Consider the following 26,314-nt stretch of genomic DNA (forward strand, 5'->3'; position numbering starts at 1 on the left):
TAACAGTAGCAAAATGACAGTTATGAAGTAGCAGTGAAAATTATTTTATGGTGGGGGTCACCACAGCATGAGGAACTCTATTAAAGGGACACAGCGTTAGGAAGGTTGAGAACCACTGTTGTAACCTGTCCTGTGAGGATCCATGATGATCCACTTCCGCACCCTACTTGCTGTACACTTCCATTACCCACCTGTAAGGAGTTATCATCCTCACATGCCAATCACAATTACTTGCCTACAAACTCCTTCAAGACATAGACACATATTTTGGCAATGCTTATCAACTAGAATGTGCATCTGTTCTCCACAAAGCTCTTGGGTGCAGTTATGAGCACACAGGGTGAATGACTGGATCATGTTCCTTTCTTTCAGCTCCATCTTCAAGGGCTCTGCTGTGTGTGTGTATAGTATGGCTGACATCAGAGCTGTTTTTAATGGCCCCTATGCTCATAAGGAAAGTGCAGACCATCGCTGGGTCCAGTATGAGGGAAGGATACCTTATCCCCGACCAGGAACGGTATGTACCCAACTGAATAACTGAATTATTTCCCTCATTTCCCACTCAACTCCTAATTCTCCTATTACCAACTCTGACGTTTCTTAAAACCACATGCATTTACTGTTGACTTTGAAATAATGTATTTGTTTATAGTGATGTATTATTATTTCTATTATTCAAGTAAAGTTAAAAGTTTTTGAATGACAACTTTAAGTTTTAAGGAACACAGTGGACTAGGTTCTGGTGTTTGTATTGTGATGTTATTACAGAATTTTGCTTGGATATATCAATTTAGTTGTCCAGAATGCAAAATCACATGAAAATGTCAAATGAATAATTGTTTTGTTTCTTCATCTCTGCATATATTTTACATATGCCTCTAGGATTTCTTAGTGTCTGGTTCTTCTTTTAAAAGCTCTTGATATGCATCTGTTTTTTATTTATTATGCTGAACTTTGAAATAATATACAATTCTTAGAGTAGAAGAAATTCTTAATAACTTAGAGTACAAGAAAATTTAATGGTATATACCTGTAATCACAGCAGCCTGAAGGATGTAGTAAGAAGATAGTGAATTTGAGGCCGGTCCCTAAGCAGCTGGCCCCTAAGCAGGCTACATAGGGAGGCTACTGGTAAGAGTGGGGAGGTGGAGGGGAGGAGGACTCATCTTAGTCCATATTTATTTTCAAATGGTGTAAACCATATTTAAAGACAGATGAGGAAAAGTAAAATGTATTTTATAATTTATGCATTTGCTTAAAAATGGGCTTGGGAGATGGTTCCCAGTAACTGTGAAAGCGAGAGGGTCTGTGGATAAATCCCTGAATACCAGATAAAAAACTGGATGATGCACCAACCATGATGATGCACGCCTTTAATCCCAGCACTTGGGAGGAAGAAGCAGTCAAATCTCTGAGTTCTGAGTTCAAAGCCAGTCTTTGAGTGAGTTCCAAGACAGCCAGGGTTACCAAGAACCACCCTGTCTCAGGAAAAACAAAAACAAAAACAAAAAAACAAAACTTGATGCTGTAGTACATGTCTGTGATGCCTCCCACTTCTGAGGAGGCAAAGATAGGAAGACCCCTTGGGCTTTCTGGCCAGCCAATCTAGCCAAATTCCTGAGCTTCAGGATCAATGAGAGACATTGTCTTCAAAAATAAAGCAATTGAAGACACCCATATTGACCCTGAGCTTCATATACAGGTGAACATATATACATGTGAACATAGACATGAGCACACACACATGTACCCACAAATAACTGAAGAGCACACGTCCGTATATGCTTTATAAACAAGTTTCCTTAAACCTTAGTATCAAAAAGGTTAATGTCTTATATGTCTACTTAAGGAAAACTAAATATTTCCACCAAGACATCTAAAATAACCATCAAGAGAAATTTTAACCCTTTAAATTCTACTTTATATAGCCCTTTCGTGCTTATTATTAAGGTGAAATATTGGTAGTTGGATTTTCTTATTTTCCTGATTTCATGTTACGTAGTGTAACTGAACTTGTATGTATTATCATGCAGCTATTTCTATTATTATTATTATTTCTCAATATGAAAAATTTCCAGGATATTTTGTCTTAACTAATAGGAATTCATTATTCTTTTATTTTAATTAACTAATTTATTTGGGAGGGTATTTGTTATTTCTGTGGATAATTTTATATTTGTATTATGTTGCTGTTTATTTATTTATATATTTGGAAAGAAGGTGACTTTTTCTGGGGAAATGTGAAAACACCAGAAAGAGCCCCTTGAGAGAAAAAAAAAAAAAACAAAGAACAAACTATTATATCTGCAATCTCCAGCTAGATTGGAGATCAATGGGTTTACTGGTGTCACTTACATGAGTGAAGATTTCCTTCAGGAGCCAGGGTGACTCTCAGGCAACCACGTCACTGAAAAAGTCCCACCTCGCCTGGGATATAACTTCTTACTTAATTTGCTGTTGTAAGCCAAACGTTGGGGGCCATCTGTGGTAAACTGCAAGTTGGGCCAACATCTGTTGGAGCTCAGCCTGGATGAAATTTGCACGTTCCAGAACAGGATTAGAATTATTAAGCAAAAGGGAGAGAGATGTAAGAGACATAAATAAAGGACATTGAGCCTATAATTTGTGATCCTAGAGAAGCTAAATAAGAAGGTGAACCCAAAGAAAAACACATAGGCATCCTCATGAATATTAACCTTCATCAGGCAATGAAAGGAGACAGAGACAGAGACTCACATTGGTGCTACCGGACTGAAATCTCAAGGTCCAAATCAGGAGCAGAAGGAGAGAGAACACGAGCAAGGAACTCAGGACCGGGAGGGGTGCACCCACACACTGAGACAATGGGCATGTTCTATTGGGAACTCACCAAGGCCAGCTGGCCCGGGTCTGAAAAAGCATGGGATAAATCCGGACTCGCTGAACATAGCGGACAATGAGGACTACTGAGAACTCAAGAACAATGGCAGTGGGTTTTTGATCCTACTGCACGTACTGGCTTTGTGGGAGCCTAGGCAGTTTGGATATTCACCTTACTAGACCTGGATGGAGGTGGGTGGTCCTTGGACTTCCCACAGGGCAGGGAACCCTGATTGCTCTTTGGGCTGACGAGGGAGGGAGGGGGACTTAATTGGGGGAGGGGGAGGGAAATGGGAGGCGGTGGCAGGGAAGAGACAGAAATCTTTAATAAATAAATAATTTTTTTTAAAAAAAGAATACTTATAACATGACACTTGTAAGCACACAGTCATTCCCCGAAATGGCAATTAGTTACTCCCACAAACCAGAAGATGCATAGGTTAGTGTTTTTCATCAGTGATAAAAGAGAAAACAAAATATGTCAAATATGCTGATATCTGCTGCTCTACCCTCAAAATAGTTATGATCAAATTTTGAAATGACGAAAAGAATGCCTACGTTTTTAAATTTTTTTCCTTATTTGCTCAGTTAGTTTTCAATGATTCTTTACTATTTTCTTTGATTTTAATGATCATCCTGTTTCTACCTTGCAAATATTTTATTTATTGAAAATAAATTAATTTAAATTGTAATGCTGATGTTGAGTTGGGAATATCATGTAGTTGATGTGAAAATGTATTACACAAGTGCTTTTTACCAAATGAACTTTATCACTTTAAATAACCACATTCGTAAAATCAGTGAAATTAGGTTTCACAGACTATCAAGTGACCACCCTTGTAAAATTTGAGAATGTACGAGTTAGAATGAGTGATAGAGACATCATAACTCACCCTCATATTACACTAGAGGAAATTAGTGTCCAAAATAATTAAATAGTATACCCAATCTCATATTACTCAAGCAGCAGACTGAAAGGGCTGGCTGGGCGGAATTTTACAGTCAGTCCTTCCCTTGTCCTGTGATATAATATTTACCTTGTTCTTAACATTTCCCTCACAAATATATGCCAACATACCCTATCTAAAACTATATTTATTTTATATCATTTTCTGCCGTACTCTCCTATCTGTGCTTATTAAAAGTACAAAACTATACAGCTATGGTCTTCCTTCAATTCAGACATTTTATTTAAAATTGCAACTGAACATTGCTTATGACTGACACTCTCATAAATACTTACAACTAGAATCTTGAATGGTTTCTGCTAGGCCTGGTCTGTCCTCTAGACAAGTATAATGATGCTCCGTAGCCTTGCAACACTTGATATTTTTATTTTAATGTAGGGAAATACTAACTTCAGTGAAAGATTTGCTGAATGCAGAATTTGCTTCTTGTACATTGGTTAGAGTCTTTGGTTTTGTATATTCTGTATCCATATTACTTTTATGATTGAACACTGAGTTTATATCCCAGGAGGGACCTTAGTTAAATGCTTACAGGCACGGGCCATTTTATCTTGTTTAATTTCCTCGGTTTAGGTAGGATGTTGTACCACTGTGGATCAATGCCAAATCTCAATTCCTAGTCCATGATGACTAGTTAATAAACCTGCAAAGTCACAGAGATTTTCCCCATGTGATTCTTCTGCCCTCTGGTGTCTGGAAAGATCAGCTAGCAAACCATGTTTTGTTCAGGTGAATTTGTAGGATCTTTACTTTTTTGTTTGTTTGGTACAGTGAGGTTCTGACTGAAATGAAACATCAAAACAGAAGTTAAACAAAGAATGGTACAAATCAGACATGAAAGCCAAACTGAATGCAGGATAAAAACAATAGTCTCAGGAAGATCTGTGACAGATGATTTCAATTTTGAGATTTGATCTATTAGAAATAATTCAATACAATTTTAGCAAATAAAGAAGTTTATTTTACAGTTTTACTTTGTGTTGACAAGGAATTTGTGTGTGTGTGTGTGTGTGTGTGTCTGCTGTGTTTACTTTATATGTGTTATGTGTATACATGTGTGTATGTACATCTGGAATTCTGAAGCTGGTGTTGGGTATCTTTCTCTATCACTCGCTGTATATTATTATTTTGGAGGAAGGCTTTCTCGGTGAATCTGGAGGAGATCACAAAATTGCCAGTACTGTCTTATATCTTGCCAGCAAGCCCTAGGTATCCTCTTCTCTGTACCTCCAATGCTGGCATTACAAGTGTGTTCAAACAAAACTGGCTGCTTGGGATTGGAATTCATGTTCCTCACATTGGTGTGGCTAGCATTCTATGGACTGAATTATTCCCCAACTCCTGGTAAGGAATTTTTGTAATTTGCATATTAATGTAAAATGCTGCCCATTGTTGACTGAGAAGGAGATTTCAGTTTTAAAGCATTCTTCTGTCCAAAGCTGAAAAGAACATTGACTTTTACATGTGATCCACTACCCAGAAACGATTTCTAGCCAGTTTTCAAATTTTGTAAAAATAGTAATTCACCTTTGATTACTTCCGAAATGACCACTGTGTTTACAGTCAACATACTTGGTTGCTTTTTAATTATCAAAACAAAGGATTCTTCCGACTAATCCTCTCTTTTGTTGTTTGAGACTAAATGGAGTCGAAGGTAATATCATTGATTTTCATAGCTTTCGTTTTCCAGGTGGACACTGTTCATGGAGAATTTTGTGAATTTCTTGGTTTCGAAGTTGGCAATAGCACTGTACCTCGAGATGTACATCATTCTAAACCTGAACCTTCAAGGAGTCTGACACCACAGACATCACAACCACCCCACGACTAACTAGATCTAGGCTACTTCTCCAGAAACAGTCAGAGTCCCCTTATTTTAAACATATATTCACTTTTCACCCTGGTTTTCGGCTGTTTAAAAGGCACAACCTTGGTTTCTCAACCGGGTCCCCAATTTTCAAACTACCCACTATATGCAATAATATTTTGGTTTTTCTCTTATGGGAATTGCTGTAAGGGAAAGGGTATCTGATGGACAGGGAGCAAGGTTCAGAAAGTTCAAGTTCTTTGGATTAATTTTTGCATAGTTTATTACACCTTAATGACTATGTATTAGGCAGATCTCCCCCACCCCCCCCACACACAATCACTAATAAAGGGTCTTTTTTGTTACTACACCCCAACGGCTATATATTAATCAGATCGCCTCTCCCCATCTGTAGTTCCTAATACAGGGTTTTTCTTTACAGATCTATTTCAGACTGATCTTTAGAGGAATAATCGGGGGATAAAATTCTACTTACAAAATGTGCATTTTCAAACTAAAAAAAAAAAAGTATTTCTTTTACCTATCACACATAAATCGCCCTGTTTATTTCCCCCGGTTTGGTCTCTCCTTGAGCTATGACTTCCCTCACGCTCCTCATTCCTCTGATTACCTTAAGAAGAAAACAGGACCTGGAGAGCTCAGAAAGCAGCTGACAGTGATGAGCGGATAAACTTCACAGCTGTCTGGTGCCTTGCCACAACAACGGTCTCTCAAAAAAACATTTTTCTTTTCTTCTTATCCACCGCTTCCCGCTGCCCTCCCGAAAGCCCTACACAACCACCCAGACCTGCCAATGATTACAGGGACACACCTAGCCAACTGCAGCCCTCTGACACAGCCAAGACAGCAGGGCGGGATGCTGAGGGCCGTGCCCTAGCATCTCCGGGTTTGTCTAGGCGGACTGTCTTCTCTCTTCAATTCGGGCACATATCCAGCAATGTTTTGGCGTTTTGAAGCCTGACTGAGAGCTTTCTGTTCAATCTTCTTCTTCTCTCGATGTTTAAACTGAGCAAAGAGAAATCGGGTAACCGACCATAATTCCTGTTTTTCATAGGCGGCAAATGCATGCCATGAAAGCACAGGAAGCAACTAAAGATGCTTTGTGGGGTGGGATAGTTTGATGAATGATGTCAATGGTTGCGAATTTAAAAGATTATATGCATGTCCCACAGTAACACCTAGGATATGCAGCTTCAGTGGGAATCCTTAAAGGAAAATTAATAACCAAATATGGCTTTTCTTAGATGTGGTATTTCTTTACAATTTGTTTGTTTGTCCTTTATGTGACTTTCTTTAATGTTTTCCCTACATAGCAGCTGGGCATCTTCTTTTGTGAATTATGTACTTTGAAACTGTGGCTACTGTGTAACTACAGATGCAAAGTTAAGCTGAAGGGCTCTTTCCAACATGCGATGCAGGCAAAATCTTGCTTTTAACGATAAATCAATCAGATTGAACTGAAGATGTTAAGAGATATGAGACCCTTCAGAAATAGCCACCGAGTAAAACTCAAATGTGCATCTCTAGTCGGCAAAAAGCTTAGTATTATCTGTGCCTATCTCCTTTTGAAGTCTGACTCAGTCTACTTAATAAAGGGCTCCTTCCGCAGTGCAGTTGACAGATTCTCCTTGGGTGAAAGGGAAATGCAGAAGGCAGTGAGGGAAACACAGACTTTGATCTTCAGACCGACATTCAGTGGCAGCATGCAAATGGCTGACGATGCAGGACATATCCCTTTCGTGAGAACCCGGGACAAATGGCTAGACATCAGCAAAGGATCAGTTTCTTAGTGGAAGACATGAAAACTTTTGTAGAAGATAGAGACTCTCAAATTAATTAGAAAATCATTAACGGGTCTTTTAAATGTTTAGTACAACTTCTTGGGTAGACACTGTCTTTCATAATGGGTCATTATGATTTTATTGGTATGAAATTTGGAGTTAAAAGCTATTTATGATCAGTTCCTTCATGATCATAAGCTAATAATGCCCCTCTTGGTCAAGGAGGAGACTTTGAAGAAAGGTACAATTACAATTAATGTCTAATTTAAATGCTTTTCACCAGTGGGAATTTTATTCTGTGTCATCTTTTTTATAAAACTTTACAATTTTTGTTTCGTTTTAGTTTTACTTTATTTTGATAATTCTAAAATACCTTTAGTGGGTGTTTTCTCTGATATCTTTCATTTTATTCTATAAACTTGCATTGATTAAATATAGTTTCTATTTTTTTAAAAAAAATTGTCCATTAAGATTTAAAATGTGATAATGTTTTCCTACTAAAGGCAACTTTCTAGGATACAGCTTTTGAAACATAAATTAAATTCCTGCTACGAAAAAACACATACCTTGTAAAATGTTCAAATGGTAATGTCATTCCTTCCCTAGTCTGGATAACTGCACTTCAAATTCAGTGAATTTATATCAAGTGCTTGATATAAATTAAGTTTGACCACCAGAGGGCAGTTTATGCTAATTCTTTTTTTCAATATGAGCTCCCAGGAAGCGGTTTTAGGCAGAGGTGGGAAGTGGCCTGGGGTATATATTCACAGAGCCCAGGCTTAGGGGAAGAGCATGCAGGATGGGACAGAGTTTAATTTTCACAGCTGCAGTGCAGAAGTGTATAGCTGTAATTTCAAACCATTAAAGCTCTTCTGGAGCGAATTTTGTGACATGTTGATTTGTTCCTTCTACTTTTTAATAAATGTACTTAAATCGGAAGGGAGTCCTAACTTTGTTTAAATATAAAAATAAAGTTTTCCATCACATTCTTGAATTCATAGATAATTTTCATGACAGTTTTTCCATATAAGTTTCTAGTACCACCATTGGAAAATTGGGGGCTGGGTCATGAGATATTTTCTCATAAAGGATGGGCTGACCTATTTGCATTAGTCTTGGCTGCCCCTGAGCCTGGATACTCCTGCACGGACCCTGTTCTGGAACTACAGGGATGTGTCATAATTGCCGATTAGAAAAATTAATTTCTGTTCAAAACCATAATCTCTTTCAGAAAGTAAGATTACATCGGGGAAAGTTTAGAAAATTCAGGTAACGTCCCCTAATCATGGATGTTTACATGAAGAGACTCAGATTTCAGTCCATTGGAGGTAGACTGTATTTGTTGCTTTTTGGTGCGAGTCCTCCACTCGCTCATCTATTTGCTATGATCCACGGCATGCAGCTCTCAGGTGCCTTATTCCTGCATGCATTTCTTTTCAGTGTCCAAGCAAAACCTATGATCCACTGATTAAATCCACCCGAGACTTCCCTGACGATGTTGTAAGCTTCATAAGGCGTCACCCGGTGATGTATAAGTCGGTGTACCCAGTGGCAGGAGCACCTACCTTCAAGAGAATCAATGTGGACTACAGACTGACCCAGATAGTGGTGGATCACGTTGTTGCTGAAGACGGACAGTATGATGTCATGTTTCTCGGAACAGGTACCCTCAAACCACACTTACAGTCAAAGAAATTGAAGTGATCACTCATGGATGAAGAAAACAAAAACTTCCAAAATATTTGTCAGCCAAAATCAAGTAAAGATCGGTTAATACAATGTTTCCTAAAATTGTTTAGCCTGTGCATTCAAATGATGATCACAAATACATGTATACATTTATATGTATATTTTTATATACATACATTTTCACACAAAGTATTATTGCTTATTTGGTGATTCTCAAAATTAAGAAAAACATTATGTAATAACATCATTTTAGTGGCAGTAAAGACAGCATGTTCCCTCAGAACTTGATATTGTAATATACATGCTACCTAATGAACTGAGCATTTTTGCAATAGGAAATTAGTGAATTTTAAATGCTGGTATTTATTAGAACAAATTCTCAATGATGTGAAACAGAATCATTTAACATCTAAGCACTACACTGGTTTTGCAGAAATTAAGCTTATTTAGAAAGATCATGGCATAGCTAGGGCCTTTGTCACCAGCTGTCAAGCCTGATTATGTTTCAGATGGCAAGTGCAAACCCCAGATAATCTAGGGGATGCTCCATTTCCGAGACTGCCGAGATGACTATTTAAGGGTCAGAACTTTGATTAGTACGTTATTAATTCTCATGAGCTAAATTTAATTTGCACTGGTCATCCAAAGCTCATTCATAGGTTCTTAGCAATTCAGTACCATAAAGAGCACTCAGCCACTAGATGGTACTACCTAACCTTTCCTGAGAAAAATAAGGGGACTTCAAAAGTATATTATGTATTATAAAAATGTATTTAGCAGTTTTGAACATCTTAGAGTCACTTTTTGAAAATTAAATAATCTTGGCACTTTCTACACATTCTGCAATTACTATAGGTCTCTATTTTCAAGCTCCCTGATCAGAATTTTAAAAACATATTTTCAATAGATTAATTGCAAAATGCTAACTCTCTTTTTATGTTTGTAGTGAATGTTACATTATCTTTTTATACTGGCATGCTACAGAGACACATTTCATTCATTATATGATTATTTAAGATACCTTTTCTAAACATCATTTTTATTATATTTCACTAAAGTTATAGCTTCTTTTAAGTTTGAGTCAAAATAACTTGAATCAACTTTAAATTTTAATCTCATTAACAATTATTCTGAAAGCACATTGTATTTGAAATATTAGTAAGCTTCCCCATGAAATGGTCTCCAATGTCTTCTGGTCCATTTTTTAGCATTTTAGAAAATTATATATATCTTTTTCTTAGTGTTTATAATTGAACAGATATAATCACTATGTAAATCTGACTGAAGAGAAAATAAAAAGGTTTATGTAATTTTTCTTTTAGAAGTTTAACATTTAAAAAATAAAATATATTTTACTTGTTATTTCAAATAATAATAAATTAGTCATAAATATGCAGTTACGAAAATACTATGTATTTTACTTTTAATCTATTTATAAGAATCTGCTCTAAAAGGGAAACGACATTCACAGCCGGCTTCATTTCCCACGGCTTTATTTGGGCAAATGAGAAGGAAAATTTTAAGATTTCTAGACATATTCATTCAACTCAATATTGAAAGCTAAACAGTGGTGTTAGGAGTCCGTGTCTTTTTTCAGACATTGGAACAGTCCTCAAAGTTGTCAGCATTTCCAAGGAGAAGTGGAACATGGAAGAGGTAGTCCTGGAGGAGCTTCAGGTGTTCAAGGTGAGAAGGGCTCAGGGCTCAGGACAGAGGCTGAGACTGCGCAGTGACACACACTTTGTCTTTTCTCTCTCTTTTTCCTTGGAGAAGTCACTGAAATGTACTTCCACTGTTTCTCTGGCCAAGCATTCGAACAGGACATAAGCAAGTGTGAAAGGCACTCACTTCTGCTGCTAAATGCCACTGACAGAAAGAAGCTGCTTGGTTGCGTCTTCTTACTGCATTCTCCAAGCATATAGTCAGTCAAGTGGCCACATTGAGTCAAAGCCTGGGATCTCCTATTACCCAGATGCTTTTCTACTGTATGAACTTTGCAACTTTTCCCCAAATGAATTTGAGAGAACTGGAAAGGTTTATGAATCATGTATAAAAGTCCTGATTTGCTGTACTGGAAAAAAAATTCAATGATAGCAAGTTACTCTTGCCACAATCCTCTTGCCTCTTGAAGGGAATTAGGAGGCCTGGAGGAAGAGTTCTTTGTTTTAAATTATTCTTTTAACAATAAATACATTGTAGTGTGACCGGAATTCCTTGTAGCTACTCTGTGGTACTTAGAATTATTTCATGAAAAATAAGGCATTAGAAATAATGTTATATTTCTTAGAAATATGTTCTTTTATGTTTTTGTTTTCTTAAAGAAGTTTATCAAAAACTGTTTCCATGTAAACATCCATTGCCTGGAAAGAGAGAGTCCTCCTCTGTGAAGGGCTAAAGTTAATTATCATGCTGAGGTTTCCAGGATCCTGTTTACATTCTGATGATAATAGTGGTCAAGAAGTTAACAAGAACAAGACCTGCTATCTGGCCTCTTCCAAAACAAAATCCTGGGTGGCTCCTAAGGGAAAAGTGGATGTCAAACATAAGGGTGAATGAACAGAGGTTCAGGGAATTTCTATCATGAACAGACACATAATTGTAAGATAATAAATCTTCCCCAATGGATCTTAAAGGCAAGAATTGACTGTTAGCTTCGTGATCAAAGTTGTTCTTCTCCTCCTCTTCCTCTTATCCTCCCATCCATCTATGTTTTTGTCTGTCTGTCTGTCTGTCTATATTTTTTAATTTATCATGAAGCCGCAAATAATGTCGCCTGAGAAGTCACATAAGAACTGTTTTCAGCAGCAGCAGAACTTTAGCTTTGCAAACTCTGCTACCTAAACAAGTTTTGAATCTTTGATACAAGTAACATCAAAATGGAGCAATAAATAATCATGGAGATCTTCTTATCAACACTCATGTGAATTATATGCCAACCTGAAGATACGCAGGTTTAGAACACAGTGAAAACTTGTTAATAACTAGGAGGCATTTCAACCCAGCATTTCCTCATACAGTTGGCTAGGTTCTCTCTGATAAGATACTTCAAGCATTTTCCTCGTGTCTAGTAAGGTAGAATGAATACATACTGCAAGAAACCGGCAAGTAGTAAGGTCATGTTCTCCTCTCATTGAGAGTCTGGACAGCCAAGTTTGACATAAAGCAGCCTACTGACTAATATAAAGCTCTAAATGTATTTACTGACATTTTGCTTCTGTTTGCAGTACCCAACAGCCATCTTGAACATGGAGTTGTCTCTGAAGCAGGTACTTTGTAATTTCTGTTTATCAATTAACTTCAAATGTCAAAAGTTCCCTGAATCAAAGTTCATTTGCTGAGTCTATTGAAATTGGAGACTGGAAGTTAAGTTATTAATAATGCAGAAAGTTAAAGCTTGTCTGTTTCTCCTCTGATTGATCAGAAGTCACTATTTCAGCCTTGCCTTGAAAGAATGGAGAGAAAAATATTAATGGAATAGTAAATATTGTTGCTCTCTTTGCCTCTGAAAAAAATGAGTGTGTGTCTGTTCTCCTGAAATTGTATTTCTGCTCACATCATAAGACACATATTTAAGATTCCAATCACAAGGCTTGAAAGGGGTTTTTTAATTAGGGAACCTAGAATTTCAAATATGAACCAAGGTACACATCACAGAAGAATCAACCTTCAACACTTTACTCAATAGCAAACTCTCAGAACCAATTTTCTCAACTAGAAAACTCTCTTGCTTGTTATGAGTTTAATGTTTATTTAATTCTACTTGCTTAGTAATACTTGGAATCAAACCTAGGGCTTTACACTTATTAAGAAAGTTAATTTGTACTTTGTGCAGGGGGCAACAGGATCTTATAATCTAATTCAGACACTACCTCCTAAGTACTGTGTTTATTGACAGGCATGAGAAAAAGCTGGATTCCTTTTTTTCAGTGCTAAGTATTGACACTAGGTCATTGTAAATACTAGACAAGCACTTTCCCTCTTCTACCATGGTCGGATATCCCCTTCCTGCTGTAAGTTTAAACAGAATGCAATATGCCAACATTTTAAGCAAAGTGATGTAAGTGTTAATGGTCAATTTTAGTAATCATAAATATATATAATATGATTTTCAGTTATAGTATAATCTACATTGACTAGATTTAGTCTTACCATTCTATTCCTACACTACAAAAACCCTCAGGATTTAAGACACTCATTTATTAATATAGGTTCCACAGTAGGGCATTGCTACATTTAAGCTTAGTAGTTCCATTAGAGGAAAGTCTAAATGGGTTTGCTTCTGAGTTCTTTTCATTGAATTACACATTCAATAACTTTTAGTACTTGAATCTCTGCTATTGTGCATTGAAGACACAGAAAAGAATGAGGGCTGTAGCGCTAAACAGGAGATTAGCTGGACAGAGCTGACATGGGGATGCACACCGACAACAAAGAATAATAACTGAAGCATATACCACAAAGACAAAGGACAGAAAGTAACTTGAAAGTGAGCCAGGAAGACCAGGGGTTGGGAGGAGAAGAAAGAGACAGACTGAGAAATGAATGATACAGTTCACTAGATATAATGAGCAAATAAGAATGTGAAAATGAAGGTCTACACCTGTTTCTATTAAGCGTGTATAAAAGTTGATCCAAAACATACGTACTTAAGGTGAAAGGAAATTAGAGATGACTCTGGAGAAGGAAGCGTGAGCTGTCAGGCTCTACCTGTCCCCCATGATGTTTAACAGCTTAAGAACAAAAGCTCTTATGGTTTTTAAGCGAGAGAATGTCAGAAGAAGACCATCTTTTTAGAAAGATCTGTCTGTGGAAAAGGAAGTGGGTCCTCTGCAGAGGTGGGGGTTATGAGGAAAGCTGGCATTAGAAAACTAGTTGGAACCTTGCAAACAATTTATGCAAATGATGATTCAGAGCAAAACAAAGGCCACAGCAGAGGTAAGAGGCTGAAAAAGGTTCGAGCTTCATGGATGGAAAAGAAGTTAGTAAAGATGATGAGAGTGCTGAGGAAAGTGTAGCCATTTGCCATAAGCATTTCAGAGAATTGTGGAAAAAAAGATAACAGAATGCTTTGTGTTTAATGACAAGGAGGTCTTAACAGAATTTAACAGGCAATAGATTCCCATAAGTTGGTAACCTCTATGCCTTTTATGCTATAGTCTTTTCTGTGAGGTTTCTCCTTATTTCAAAGCTGAGAATGGTCCACTAGAGTTTTAAGTTCTTGAGAATCATAGGCTGAGACTTATCACTGACACTATGCCTCTGTCTTCATCTCCTCTGCTGCAGACGCTCAGATGGATGTATATGGGGAGTACTGCATGAATCTCAGAACTAACTTTCCAAGTGTAATTTATTTGCTGTTTCCAGTATCCTGCTGCCTTTGCTTTATGATATAGCATTGTTTAAGTATACCTTATGATGTAGACACCAAACATTTAATCACCAATTGTAACCTGTATTTTATCAGGGATCAGTTCATCTTAAAGAAACTAGTGTCAGGGGTCTCCTTTAGACAATTCTCCTGTTGAGAGCCATGGCAGAGGCATGCCATCAATTTTGCTTGTAATATCTATGCCTATTTGCATCTACCAAAGTACAACTTCTACTACTGAGAAAGAAATGATGTCTTAATTCCATAGTCTAGCAGCTTATTAGCTTAAATTATTGCCTAGCCTGTGTCAGCCTTCTAAAATATTGTCTGTAGTTGTTGGTAGCTTTTTAGTAGTTGGAGCTTTTTTGTTGTTGTTGTTGTTGTTGTTATTTTGTTTGTTTGATCTTAGGGGCCCAACACCCACCTCCCAAATAAATGCCCCAAGAATTATTCTTTTTATGAATGCCCAGCCTTAGCTTGCCTTGTTTCTAGTCAGCTTTCCTAAATTAAATTATCTCTTTTCTCTTTAGCTACATTTTGCCTCTGAGATTTTTACCTTTCTTTATCCTATCTATATATGTTTCTTTACTTCTTACTCCATGGCTGGCTGTGCTGCTCTGTGGCTGGGTGGCTAGCCCTGGCATCATCCTCTTCTCCTTTTCTCACTCCTCCTCCTCTCTCTTTCCCATTTTATCTCCTTATTTATTCTCCCTGCACGCCAGCCCTGCCCATCCTTTCTCTATCCTGCGTAGCTATAGGCCATTCAACTCTTTATTAGACCAATCAGGTATTTTCGGAAGCCAAAGCAGGACAACTTCACAGTTAAACAAATGTAACATAAAAGAATGCAGCACATCTTTGCATCATTAAACAAATATTCCACAGCATAAACGAATGTAACACATCTTAAACTAATATTCCACAATAGTTATTGATTTCATATTGAAATCTTCAAATCACAGTCTGGCTAGGGGTAGGCAAAGTTTGCTTGCTTTATCCTTCCTCACAATTGTGCATCAGCGTTTACAGATAACAGGACACTTACAAATGGGTTTAGAGCTATTGTATGCTACTTAGAAAAGGGAGATTCTCAAGACTAATGTGAGCAATGGCGCTGATTCACTTCTGCTTGGTTTGCAGCAACAGTTGTACGTTGGTTCCTGGGATGGATTGGTTCAGCTCTCCTTGCACAGATGCGACACTTATGGGAAAGCCTGCGCAGACTGCTGTCTTGCCAGAGACCCCTACTGTGCTTGGGATGGAAATGCTTGCTCAAGATACGCACCCACTTCCAAAAGGTCAGGATGCTCCTCCCTCCCACATGATTTCTCTCATAGTTTCAGTTAAAGGCAAATAGTAAACTTGGCCTGTGGAAGAATTATTACAATTAAAATATTCAGTCACTTTATATTAAAGTTGGAAGACTGAACAGATGTTCTGAAATTGTGAAATATGGAATTTAAAAAAAATCTGATAAATTATATATAGCATTTTTAACAACCAACCATAGTGGTTCATGCCTGCATTTGCACAACACAGGAGACTGAGGCAGGAGAATTACTGTGAGTTCCAGAATAGCCTGAGCTATATAGTGATATCCTGTTTACTTCTCAGAATTGTTCTTGTTAACTAGTTTTATTACATTCCTTCTCTCGGACTTCTAAAGATGCACATATTCACATCCATTATTTTGCAAGTTGTTCTAAGTACTCATGTTTGCAGAAGTGCGGACAAAGACCACAGTACATCTAGTGATTTGATGCAATTTTATTTTTACTCTAATAGCTATAATTTGTCAATTTCTGTCACTCAGATCAGCTTCAGCAATAAACTCTTGCCTTGACATTGGTAGCTTTTTATTTTATGAATACTCGACTATATCCAGGAAAGCCCAACCATTGCATTATTCTACACACACAAGTACAAGTTATCCAGAGTTATGAGATACACGTTTTGACACTATTTTTAAGAGAAAAACATTAGAAAAAAATATGAATGCCGGCCTATCATACTCATGTTAGATGGATATTTTACCATCATATGTCATATTTTTGTATGTACATGGTAGTAATATTATTTGCTAAGGTGTTATTCAAAGTATATGTCCTAGATAAAACTGTTATGAAATTATAACATGCTTTCGGTTCCATTCATTTTTAAGCTATCTTGGCACTTTGGGCGTCTTTAGTGCTCTAAGTGAAGAACATGTATTAGTTTCACTATCACGTATTACATTTATTTTAGGTTAAATATTTCACTAATCTGTCCGATTCTAAACATTAGGACTCCACAATTGTAGGTCTTTTGTACATCAGCACATATTCGTTAAAGCCGGGACACAGTTTATATTCTTTTAAGTCCACACATTGAGCATAAGTGGGTAAATATGATTATTCGGAGTTAAGAGTTGCCAACAGTTTGTTAAAACTTGTCTGCCCAGAATAGAGTCATCTTAATGAGTGTTTGGGGATTTCTTTTCTAGAAGCTGAAAAGTAGAGTGTTCATTACTTGGCAATAAATGTTCTCTTTGATTAATTGATCCTGTTCCTGAAGAAGCCAAGATTTAAAAACATTCATGACCTTATGTTCCTTACAGCATCATAATTTTTTTCTTCCTGTGTTTCCCAAGACTGCATCTCTGATCTCACAGACATGCCACTGTGATGTGCTCCCTCACCTAACATAATGTCCATCAGAGGCTACAGATGTGTACAATGGATGACTCTTTTCCAAGGTTGTCATCTGGTCAGCTGTGCCCCTGGGGAGCACTCCAAGCATCTGAGAAAGTTTACTGCTGTGTCTCTGATCTCTGAAGTGACAACATGGACCCCAGAGCGTAGCAGGGAAGAAGGGATCTAGAGGATTTAGCAATAATGTTAGATAGGAGTAAGAAATCCTGGTGTGTTGTGTCATAATGCGGAGTATAGATAATAACACTGGACTGCAAAGTTCAAAGAAACCAGAAGGAATTTTGAAGATTTTTATTTCAAAGCAGTATCCAAAGAGATAAATACATTTAACCCAATTGTAACATCTCACAGTTATATCTATGTATAAAAATATTATCTAGTAGAATGTTAATATGTATAACTTTAATGTTTTTATGTGCATATTGAAATACTTTCTGTTTAGAAATTTAAAAATAGACAAAGACAGTGAAACTATATTAAGGAGTAAGATATACTTAGATTAAGTAGACATGTGTCATTTCCTCTTAAATAGGTATTAATTTAAGGGAAACATATAATATGATGCAAAATTTCTTGTATTATTTTCATAATTACCAGGATAGCTACTTATTTATTGACAATAATAACAAATATGCATGCATGCCATACTGAACTTGTAGTTCTGTTTCTGGCTGACCCTAATTTATTGAATAAAGTGTGTAATGAACGACACAATTAAATTTTTTGTTTATATGCATTTTCCTACTCACTGGAAGACTTTTGTATATTATGATTTTGGCAGGCAGGAGGGGAAGAAGAGTTTTTTCTGTGTCTTGTGCATAAACCTGGATCTTAGTCATGTTCAGCCTGTTCTATTGAGTAACTTGTGAAGCTAGGGAAAAAGAGCAGTAGTTAAATGAAATTCTGATCATCTTAATGCACAACAGGATTTGTTGTGTTGGGACTTTTCTACCACAAGAATTTAAATTAATGTTTGATTGATGGGAACCCTGACCTGTATTTAGGTTGCACAGTAAGTCAAGTACAGTTCGTCTCAGTTAGTGTTAGCATGAGACACAGCCTTTCTATATTCCAATTATACTTGAAGATTTAATTAGCTTAATTTTCTTTCCATAGGCGAGCTAGACGCCAGGATGTAAAATATGGGGACCCAATCACTCAGTGCTGGGACATAGAAGACAGTAAGTATGGGCTTGATGCACATTTCTTACCACTTAAAATGATAATCCTTCTCTTCCTGAGCCTTTTAAAAAATTCTATATGAATCTAAACAACCATACATATGACTATCTTATTTTGTATAATGCTTATGTTCTAGAAAAGCAACAGGAGTTTTATAAACGAGTTCCCTGTCTAGTTGCCTAAGTGAATAACCCTTTGTTAAATCATGATTTGTTTCATATGTCTTTTAAATTCCTGAGCCACAACGTGTTTCTTCTTTAGTGCCTTATCCATCCTTTTAAAGTTGGAGGATTCTGTTAGAGGCAAAACAGGGTTTAGCCCCAAACATTTGAGAATCCTGAGGAAACATGAAGACCTCCCAGGAAGGTCTGATAAAAAAAAGAACTTAGTGCTTATTAGAACTAAGTTTTAGGTGGTCTGAACTTTATTTTCATTCACTTACTCTTGCATACCTTCAAGCAGTAAATGCTCATTGAGTAAGTTGCACATGTCCTTAATTGATCTGTGTGTACTGCGAGACAAAGGAATTCCTTAGAGTGCTTATGCCCTTTGGAGGAGATGTCATAGGGTACAATTAGTAATACAGAAATATAGTAAATGGAGAGTTCGCTAAAGGCTATGTTGTTCAGAAGAAACAATCCTCAGAATAGATGATCTTAAAAATCTGAGTAGGGAAGAGGTAGGATGCTGGAAAGGAGGTTTGGTGATTGTGTTTGAATATGGAAAAAATTAACTCTAAAAACTATAGCTGTGAGGTTTTATTTATTGTCTTCTGATTTTCCCATCCCCAAACATATACATGCATATTTTTTTGTTTTGTTTTGTTCTTTGGAGACAGGGTCTCTATGTATTTTGGCATACTGCCCTGAAGCTTGATTTCTTCTGTAAACCAGGCTGAACTTTAACTCACAGAGACCCTCCTATCTGCCTCCTGAGTGTTGAGATCTTTCTCTCTCTCTCTCTCTCTCTCTCTCTCTCTCTCTCTCTCTCACACACACACACACACACACACACACACACACACACACCACTACTTGGATAGGGAAAGGAAGACACACTCTTTCTTCATATTTTTTGTAACTGACCAAAAATGACCTAACTCTTCATAGTTTGTAACTGGTGGGCCAGAAATCATTTCTTGATTGTGAAACACAGTAGTGTTTTTTTTTTCACAGTAGTGTTTTTAACTTATAAGTTCATCCTTCTGCGTAGAAAGTTGTGGTATAGAATAGGGTGGGGAAACCTTTTTATTCTAATGTGAAAGTGACTCACTGTTATGTTCATTGTTCACTTTAGTGAACTTCATTGCATGCTATGAATTCAGTCCTTGACACAACAAATGAAAAGATACACCAGGGGCAGTTTTGAGAACTGAGGATGTGTGAATGACCAGAACACTATCCATGTATTCCTAGACTTTATATTCACCTGTTTGTTAAGGAAAGGACAAATGGAAAACAGGAAAAATAAGTTCTATGTCAAATGATGACAGGTGGCATAAAGGAAATGAACAAAATACATTGTTCCCTGAGTCACTCACAGTAATCTCCTTCCCTTCCCCACACCCCTTTCCTTCTATAAACCATTGCACAAGATCTCTTTAAATCACCATCTTGCCCATCCCCTTCTTGTTGAGGTCCCCTGCAAGTTCTTCCATTTCAAATCCAATAGACAATTTTCATTTTTGATTTTTATATATAATCTACAATTCTTTTTTCTTTGAGTCACTTCATTCTCTAAAGGGATTCTTACCAGTTAGGAAGTTTTGTGAGCTTACTCCTCATCCTTGTTAAGTGAAGTCAATAATGGTAGCTGATTTATATCAGAAAATCATCAGAAACAACAAATCAAGCCTCAGATAGTATTCTGCACACTTGCACTGCTGTGACATTGTATCTTTCGGGTCAACCACTTACCTTGTAGAACCTCCTGCATTTTCTCACACACTTAGAATTTAGTAGCATCCCAACTCATTTTTTTCATCACACATTTGTTTGTCTTTTCCCGTACTGTAGCAATAGTCTTCTCAACTCTCAAATTCATAGTTAACTTTCTTGTCCTGTATGTTAGACATGAGTGCCTACAGTCCTACTCAAAAACTACACTTGAATGCCCATTTAGTGTCTACAATGAGTGACTGAGAAAGACTTCTTGTTTCCATGGTTTTTTGACCACTTCATCATACTAAATAATGACGGCATTCACTGAACTGAGGTGAAAAGCTCCTAGGCATCTTCCTGGTGCCTCTCTTTCTTTCATGGTCTGTCACCGACCTCTTGATAATCTTTCTGTCTCTGTGGCCAAACTCCACTTCTTATTGCCACCAGTGACAACGAAGCTGTGGTTCTTCACCAGTAGACTCTTTACAAGTCTCCCTGCTGCCGTAGTTCCCCTTGTGAGTCTATTACCAACCGATATCCTGAATAATTTCTTTGAAAAAACTCCAGTCAGATATGGTGCTGCCATCCTAGAAACATCTTCCCATCTTCTTATATAATTAGTGGGAATTACAGCTTCCAGCCTGACCTATCGGATCCTGTTTGGCTGTCTCTTCCCAGTCGACTTGTAAACTTTCCTCATCTATGGCTTCACTGTTCATCCACCGGTAGACTTTCACATGCTGAAAGGGATCAATCATGTCCTTCCTTGGGTCTACTTGTCTTGTTGCAACTTGCAGTGAATAGTTGCTTCAGGAGCTCACACAGCTGCATTTTCACACTGTGGGATTTTATTCTGATACAGAGATTCCTCAGAGACACCTTCTCAGCCATCCTAGCTGAAGACTTTCCTGCTTTCTCTCTAGTATTTATGTTACTTGTTTTGTATGTTCTGCCTTAGGTCCTCCTGGTTCCATAACTTTAGTCATGTGCTGATACCTAAAACACTAAATTGTTCATCTGTAGAATGGAATATTTTACGGAAAGTGATTATTTGAGTCAATCTGTGCAGATATCATTTTTACTGATTAATTTGAGCACAAATTTTATATCCAAAAGGGGCATAGCCTTTTAATACTCTGGATATAATGTATTTTAGATAGTGCAGCTGAATTAGTAAAATATCTGAGAAACTACTTCTTAGCATCTCATTAAATGACTTGTACTAAGTACCTAATAGAGTGTCTACAAAACCAAAATGGCAGGCAATATAGACAAGGTCTCCATTCTAGAGCAGACCACTGACCTTGCTCTTGTCACACAATTTCATCAAGCCTAGACGATTCTACTTACTTTCCTGATCGCAGATATCAAATTTTAAAAATATTACCTGGTCAACTCTGTGTACCAATTTAAGTAGAATCTCTCTCTCTCTCTCTCTCTCTCTCTCTCTCTCTCTCTCTCTCTCTCTCCCTCTGTGTGTCTGTGCGTGTGTGTGTGTGTGTGTATGTGTGTGTGTGTCTATCTGTCTGTCTGTGTTTTCTCAAACTAAATTGCTGGAGTTGAAGGGATGGCTTAATAGTACAAAGCACTGGTTTCTCTTCTAGATAAATTCTGAGACAATTTCCCAGCACTCACTTAGCAGCTAACAACCACCTGTAATTCCAGCCCTGGGCTATCTGCCACCTTCTTTGGTCTCTGTGGGGATTGTATGCATGCATGCATATAGGCAAGCAAAATACCTATACAGAAAAATAAAAATGAAAAAAAAATTAAATTATTTAAATGAATAAAAACTAAATTGTTCTTCCAGAATGAACAACATTGAAAGACATAAAAAGATTTTAATGAAGAGATATAATATCAGTTGTTACATATTTCAAATTTTTACATCTTTAAAATAATTGTAATTTGGCAATTAAAGACTAAAATTATGATAGAGGTGTAGTTTAAACATCCCTTTGTTGGATAGTATCTGATTCTCGATAACAGTATTATAGTATGAATTTCCATTCTCTTTAATAATGTGTATGGTTCTTCCGTGGTGACATCTGTTCTGAATCAGTCTATTTTCCCATTGCTTTTAAAATCAGGTCAAGGTTAATCTCCAATGCTATGTTTGCTTTCTAGGCATTAGTCATGAAACAGCTGATGAAAAGGTGATTTTTGGAATTGAATTTAATTCAACCTTTCTGGAATGTATACCAAAATCTCAGCAAGCCTCTGTTAAGTGGTACATCCAGCGGTCAGGAGAGGAGCATCGTGAGGAGGTAAGCCCGTCAGCAGCAAGGATTCTGCTTTCAAACTGAAGTCAGCTATTCCTTATGAAAGTTGCACAACACTGAGTGTCACAGAGCACTCTCCCCGCTGTTTGATGAAAGGACAGGTCAGAGTTTAGACTCACCAACAACAGTGGTTGCAATTGTTTGGGAATATGAACAAGCCAATTCAGTGCCCATGTAGCACGGATACATATTTTAAAAATATTCACCTGATTTTTTTCATATTTTTATTTTTTAAGGAATTTCAAGACAATTTCTGATTAAGATGAGAACACAATCTTTTCATAACCATTGTAACGTCACTAAATTTCAGCTACTATTGAGTTTAGTCTAGGTCACAAAATGAAATATTTCCAGAAATACCAATTTCTATTAAATCATATCATAAGATGAAAGTGGATAAAAATTACATAATTTGGAAATGTATAGATTTTCAGTTTTATTTATTTACATAATAAATCTTAAGTCAAGGAGAAAAAATTAATTGTTTTATTTTATTTATTTTATTTTGTTAATTTTCTTAACACTTGACTTGAGACTGAGATATGTTATGAACATTTTACGACATAGATAAGTCATATATGTTACAGAATTGAATGAGGTTATTTTAGGCAGTCTTAGAAATCTTAGATTAATATTGGAAGCATTGTGAAATAAAAGCTATATTGTAGAATTGATTGTTGTTATATTTATTAATAAGAACAAAAAGAACCCAGTAACAGGGCTTAAGAGATGATTCAATGGTTAAAAAAATTGGCAGCTCTTCCGAAGGGCCCAGATTACTGAATCTGTACCCACATTGGGTGGTTAATAATTACCTGTAACTACAATTCCAGGGGATTTAATGCCTACTCTGACCTCTGTGCCCTAGCGTACACTCAGACCCATACATATATGAATAAATAATATTATTAAAGAATCTAATAATATTTTATTAGGATTTACAATTCTTATATTACACAAAAGACACTGTGATGAGTGGAAGATTGAATGCAGAATTCAGAATAGATGTTTTTAGAGTTCAAAGATGCTCCTGAGGTCCCAGTGGATAAGATTATTCTGTGACATAAAATATTCATAACATATCGCAATCACAAGTCAGTGTTAAGAAAATTAACAGAAAAAATAAAAGAATAAAGACCATTTTTCTCTGTGTTGACTTAAGTTTAATGTGTAAATATATGAAACTCAAAATTTGAGGATATCTGTTGACTCTATTCTCTACAATATCACATATCAACAAAACTTGATATCATTAGACATAAATTCTAACATAGGCAGGGAATATACACACTCAATATTTATTTAAGTCCATCCTGTAGGCAAAGGCTGCTCATTTGTTCCCAGCTGCCCAAGACCCAAATAATTACACAGAAACTATATTAATTACAACAATGCTTGACATATTAGCTCAGGCTTTTTATGAACTAACTCTTACATCTTAAATTAACCCATTTATATTAATCTGTTTATCACCACAAGACTGTGGCCTACTACTAAAGGTTCCGGGGCATCTATCACCTTTGGCAGCTACATGGCATATCCTTATCTCTTTCTACTCTCTGTTCAGACTTTCTGCTTGGCTTTACCATTGGCCAAAAGCAGCTTTATTAATCAATGGCAATAAAACGTATTCACAGCATACAGAGGGAATCATACATTACCTCCCCTTTTGTCTAATTTAAAAAGGAAGGTTTTAACTATAATATAGCAAGATTACATACAACAAAAGTTATTAACAAGAATTATAGTTACAATATTTAGTATATTTACATCTGGCAAATTAAGGAAAATACTCTATCATCTCTCCTATCTTTGTGAGTCAAATGTTTTATATCTAATATATCTTTTATATTTGTAACTATCTTTCTTCAATTTCATCAAAGACTCCAAATGGACACAATATTACCTAAGTAAACAGGAAGTACTTGTGAGCACCTTCTAAAACTCTAAAATTAAAAGAGACATCTTGCTGTCTGGACAGTAACCCAAAGTTCTTCTGTAACCTTGGGGTATCCATCTTCAGCCTACAGGCCCATGGTATCTAGCAGACTTTTCCATGAATCAGAAAATTTCAAAGACAGTTTCACCTATATTGGGTGTTCATCAGTCACTTTCATCTGTATCTTACAATATGTCTAGCAGACTCTTTCATGAAGCAGGAACCATGTTCCTCTTTTTGGGTCTGGCTTACCTCACTCAGGATAGTGTTTTCTATTTCCATCCATTTGTATGCAAAATTCAAGAAGTCCTTGTTTTTTACTGCTGAGTAGTACTCTAATATGTATATATTCCATACTTTCTTCATCCATTCTTCCATTGAAGGGCATCTAGGTTGTTTCCAGGTTCTGGCTATTACAAACAATGCTGCTATGAACATAGTGGAGCATATACTTTTGTTGTATGATAAGGCCACTCTTGGGTATATTCCCAAGAGTGGTACTGCTGGGTCCAGGGGTAAGTTGATCCCGAATTTCCTGAGAAACCGAAACACTGATTTCCAAAGTGGTTGCACAAGATTGCATTCCCACCAGCAATGGATGAGTGTACCCCTTTCTCCACAGCCTCTCCATCAAAGGCTATCATTGGTGTTTTTGATTTTAGCTATTCTGACAGCTGTAAGATGGTATCTTAAAGTTGTCTTGATTTGCATTTCCCTGATCGCTAAGGAAGTTGAGCATGACCTTAAGTGTCTTTTGGCCATTTGAACTTCTTCTGTTGAGAATTCTCTGTTCAGCTCAATGCCCCATTTTATAATTGGGTTGATTAGATTTGTACGGTCTAGTTTCTTGAGTTCTTTATATATTTTGGAGATCAGACCTTTGTCAGTTGCGGGGTTGGTGAAGATCTTCTCCCAGTCAGTGGGTTGCCTTTTTGTCTTAGTGACAGTGTCCTTTGCTTTACAGAAGCTTCTCAGTCTCAGGAGGTCCCATTTATTCAATGAGGCCCTTAATGTCTGTGCTGCTGGGGTTATACGTAAGAAGTGGTCTCCTGTGCCCATGTGTTGTAGAGTACTTCCCACTTTCTCTTCTATCAGGTTCAGTGTGTTCAGACTGATATTGAGGTCTTTAATCCATTTGGACTTGAGTTTTGTGCATGGCGATAGATATGGATCTATTTTCATTCTTCTACAGGTTGCCATCCTGTTTTGCCAGCACAATTTGTTGAAGATGCTCTCTTTATTCCATTGTATACTTTTAGCTCCTTTATCGAAAATCAGGTGTTCATATGTTTGTGGGTTAATGTCAGCTTCTTCTATTCGATTCCATTGGTCGACTTCTCTGTTTTTATGCCAATACCAAGCTGTTTTCATTACTGTAGCTCTGTAATAGAGTTTGAAGTCAGGGATGGTAACGCCTCCAGATGATCCTTTATTGTATAAGATTGTTTTGGCTCTCCTGGGTTTTTTTGTTTTTCCATATAAAGTTGATTATTGTCCTCTCCAGATCTGGGAAGGGCGTCTGTCTTCTTTGACAGCTACATGTGTCTCCTCAACTCCACCTACTCCCTTTCTACATCTCTGTTCATATTTTCTGCCTGGCTTTGTTCTGTTAAGCCATTGGCCAAACTCATTTTCTTTATTAACCAATGGTGATAAAACATATTCAAAGCATACAGAGAGGAATCCCACATTATTATCATATCTGTTTTTGTAATCTATATTGAACTATTATCTGATATCATAATAATTATTCTACTTCAAAGTAAAGTCCTCTTTCTTTATTAAAGAAATATTGAATACTGTTGGCATTTTAAGGTGCAGATTTAATTTAGTTACATTTACATATTT

The 26,314-nt window shown here is 36.8% G+C and overlaps 1 protein-coding gene across 1 annotated transcript in view; it reads left to right on the plus strand.

Moving 5' to 3' along the window:
• LOC121434762 (semaphorin-3D) overlaps window positions 1-26,314 on the plus strand; it is a 162,884-nt gene that overhangs the window by 130,846 nt on the left and 5,724 nt on the right. The window contains exons 11-17 of the mRNA XM_041633724.1: window positions 373-517; window positions 8,877-9,099; window positions 10,723-10,811; window positions 12,350-12,391; window positions 15,634-15,791; window positions 18,300-18,364; window positions 22,373-22,512. Coding sequence (XP_041489658.1) covers window positions 373-517; window positions 8,877-9,099; window positions 10,723-10,811; window positions 12,350-12,391; window positions 15,634-15,791; window positions 18,300-18,364; window positions 22,373-22,512 — 862 coding nt within the window. The remainder of the gene's footprint in view (window positions 1-372; window positions 518-8,876; window positions 9,100-10,722; window positions 10,812-12,349; window positions 12,392-15,633; window positions 15,792-18,299; window positions 18,365-22,372; window positions 22,513-26,314) is intronic.

This window comes from Microtus oregoni, unplaced genomic scaffold (genome assembly GCF_018167655.1).
Source record: "Microtus oregoni isolate MIOR12 unplaced genomic scaffold, Mior012 000044F_ref0000062, whole genome shotgun sequence".
Classification (NCBI taxonomy): Eukaryota; Metazoa; Chordata; class Mammalia; order Rodentia; family Cricetidae; genus Microtus; species Microtus oregoni.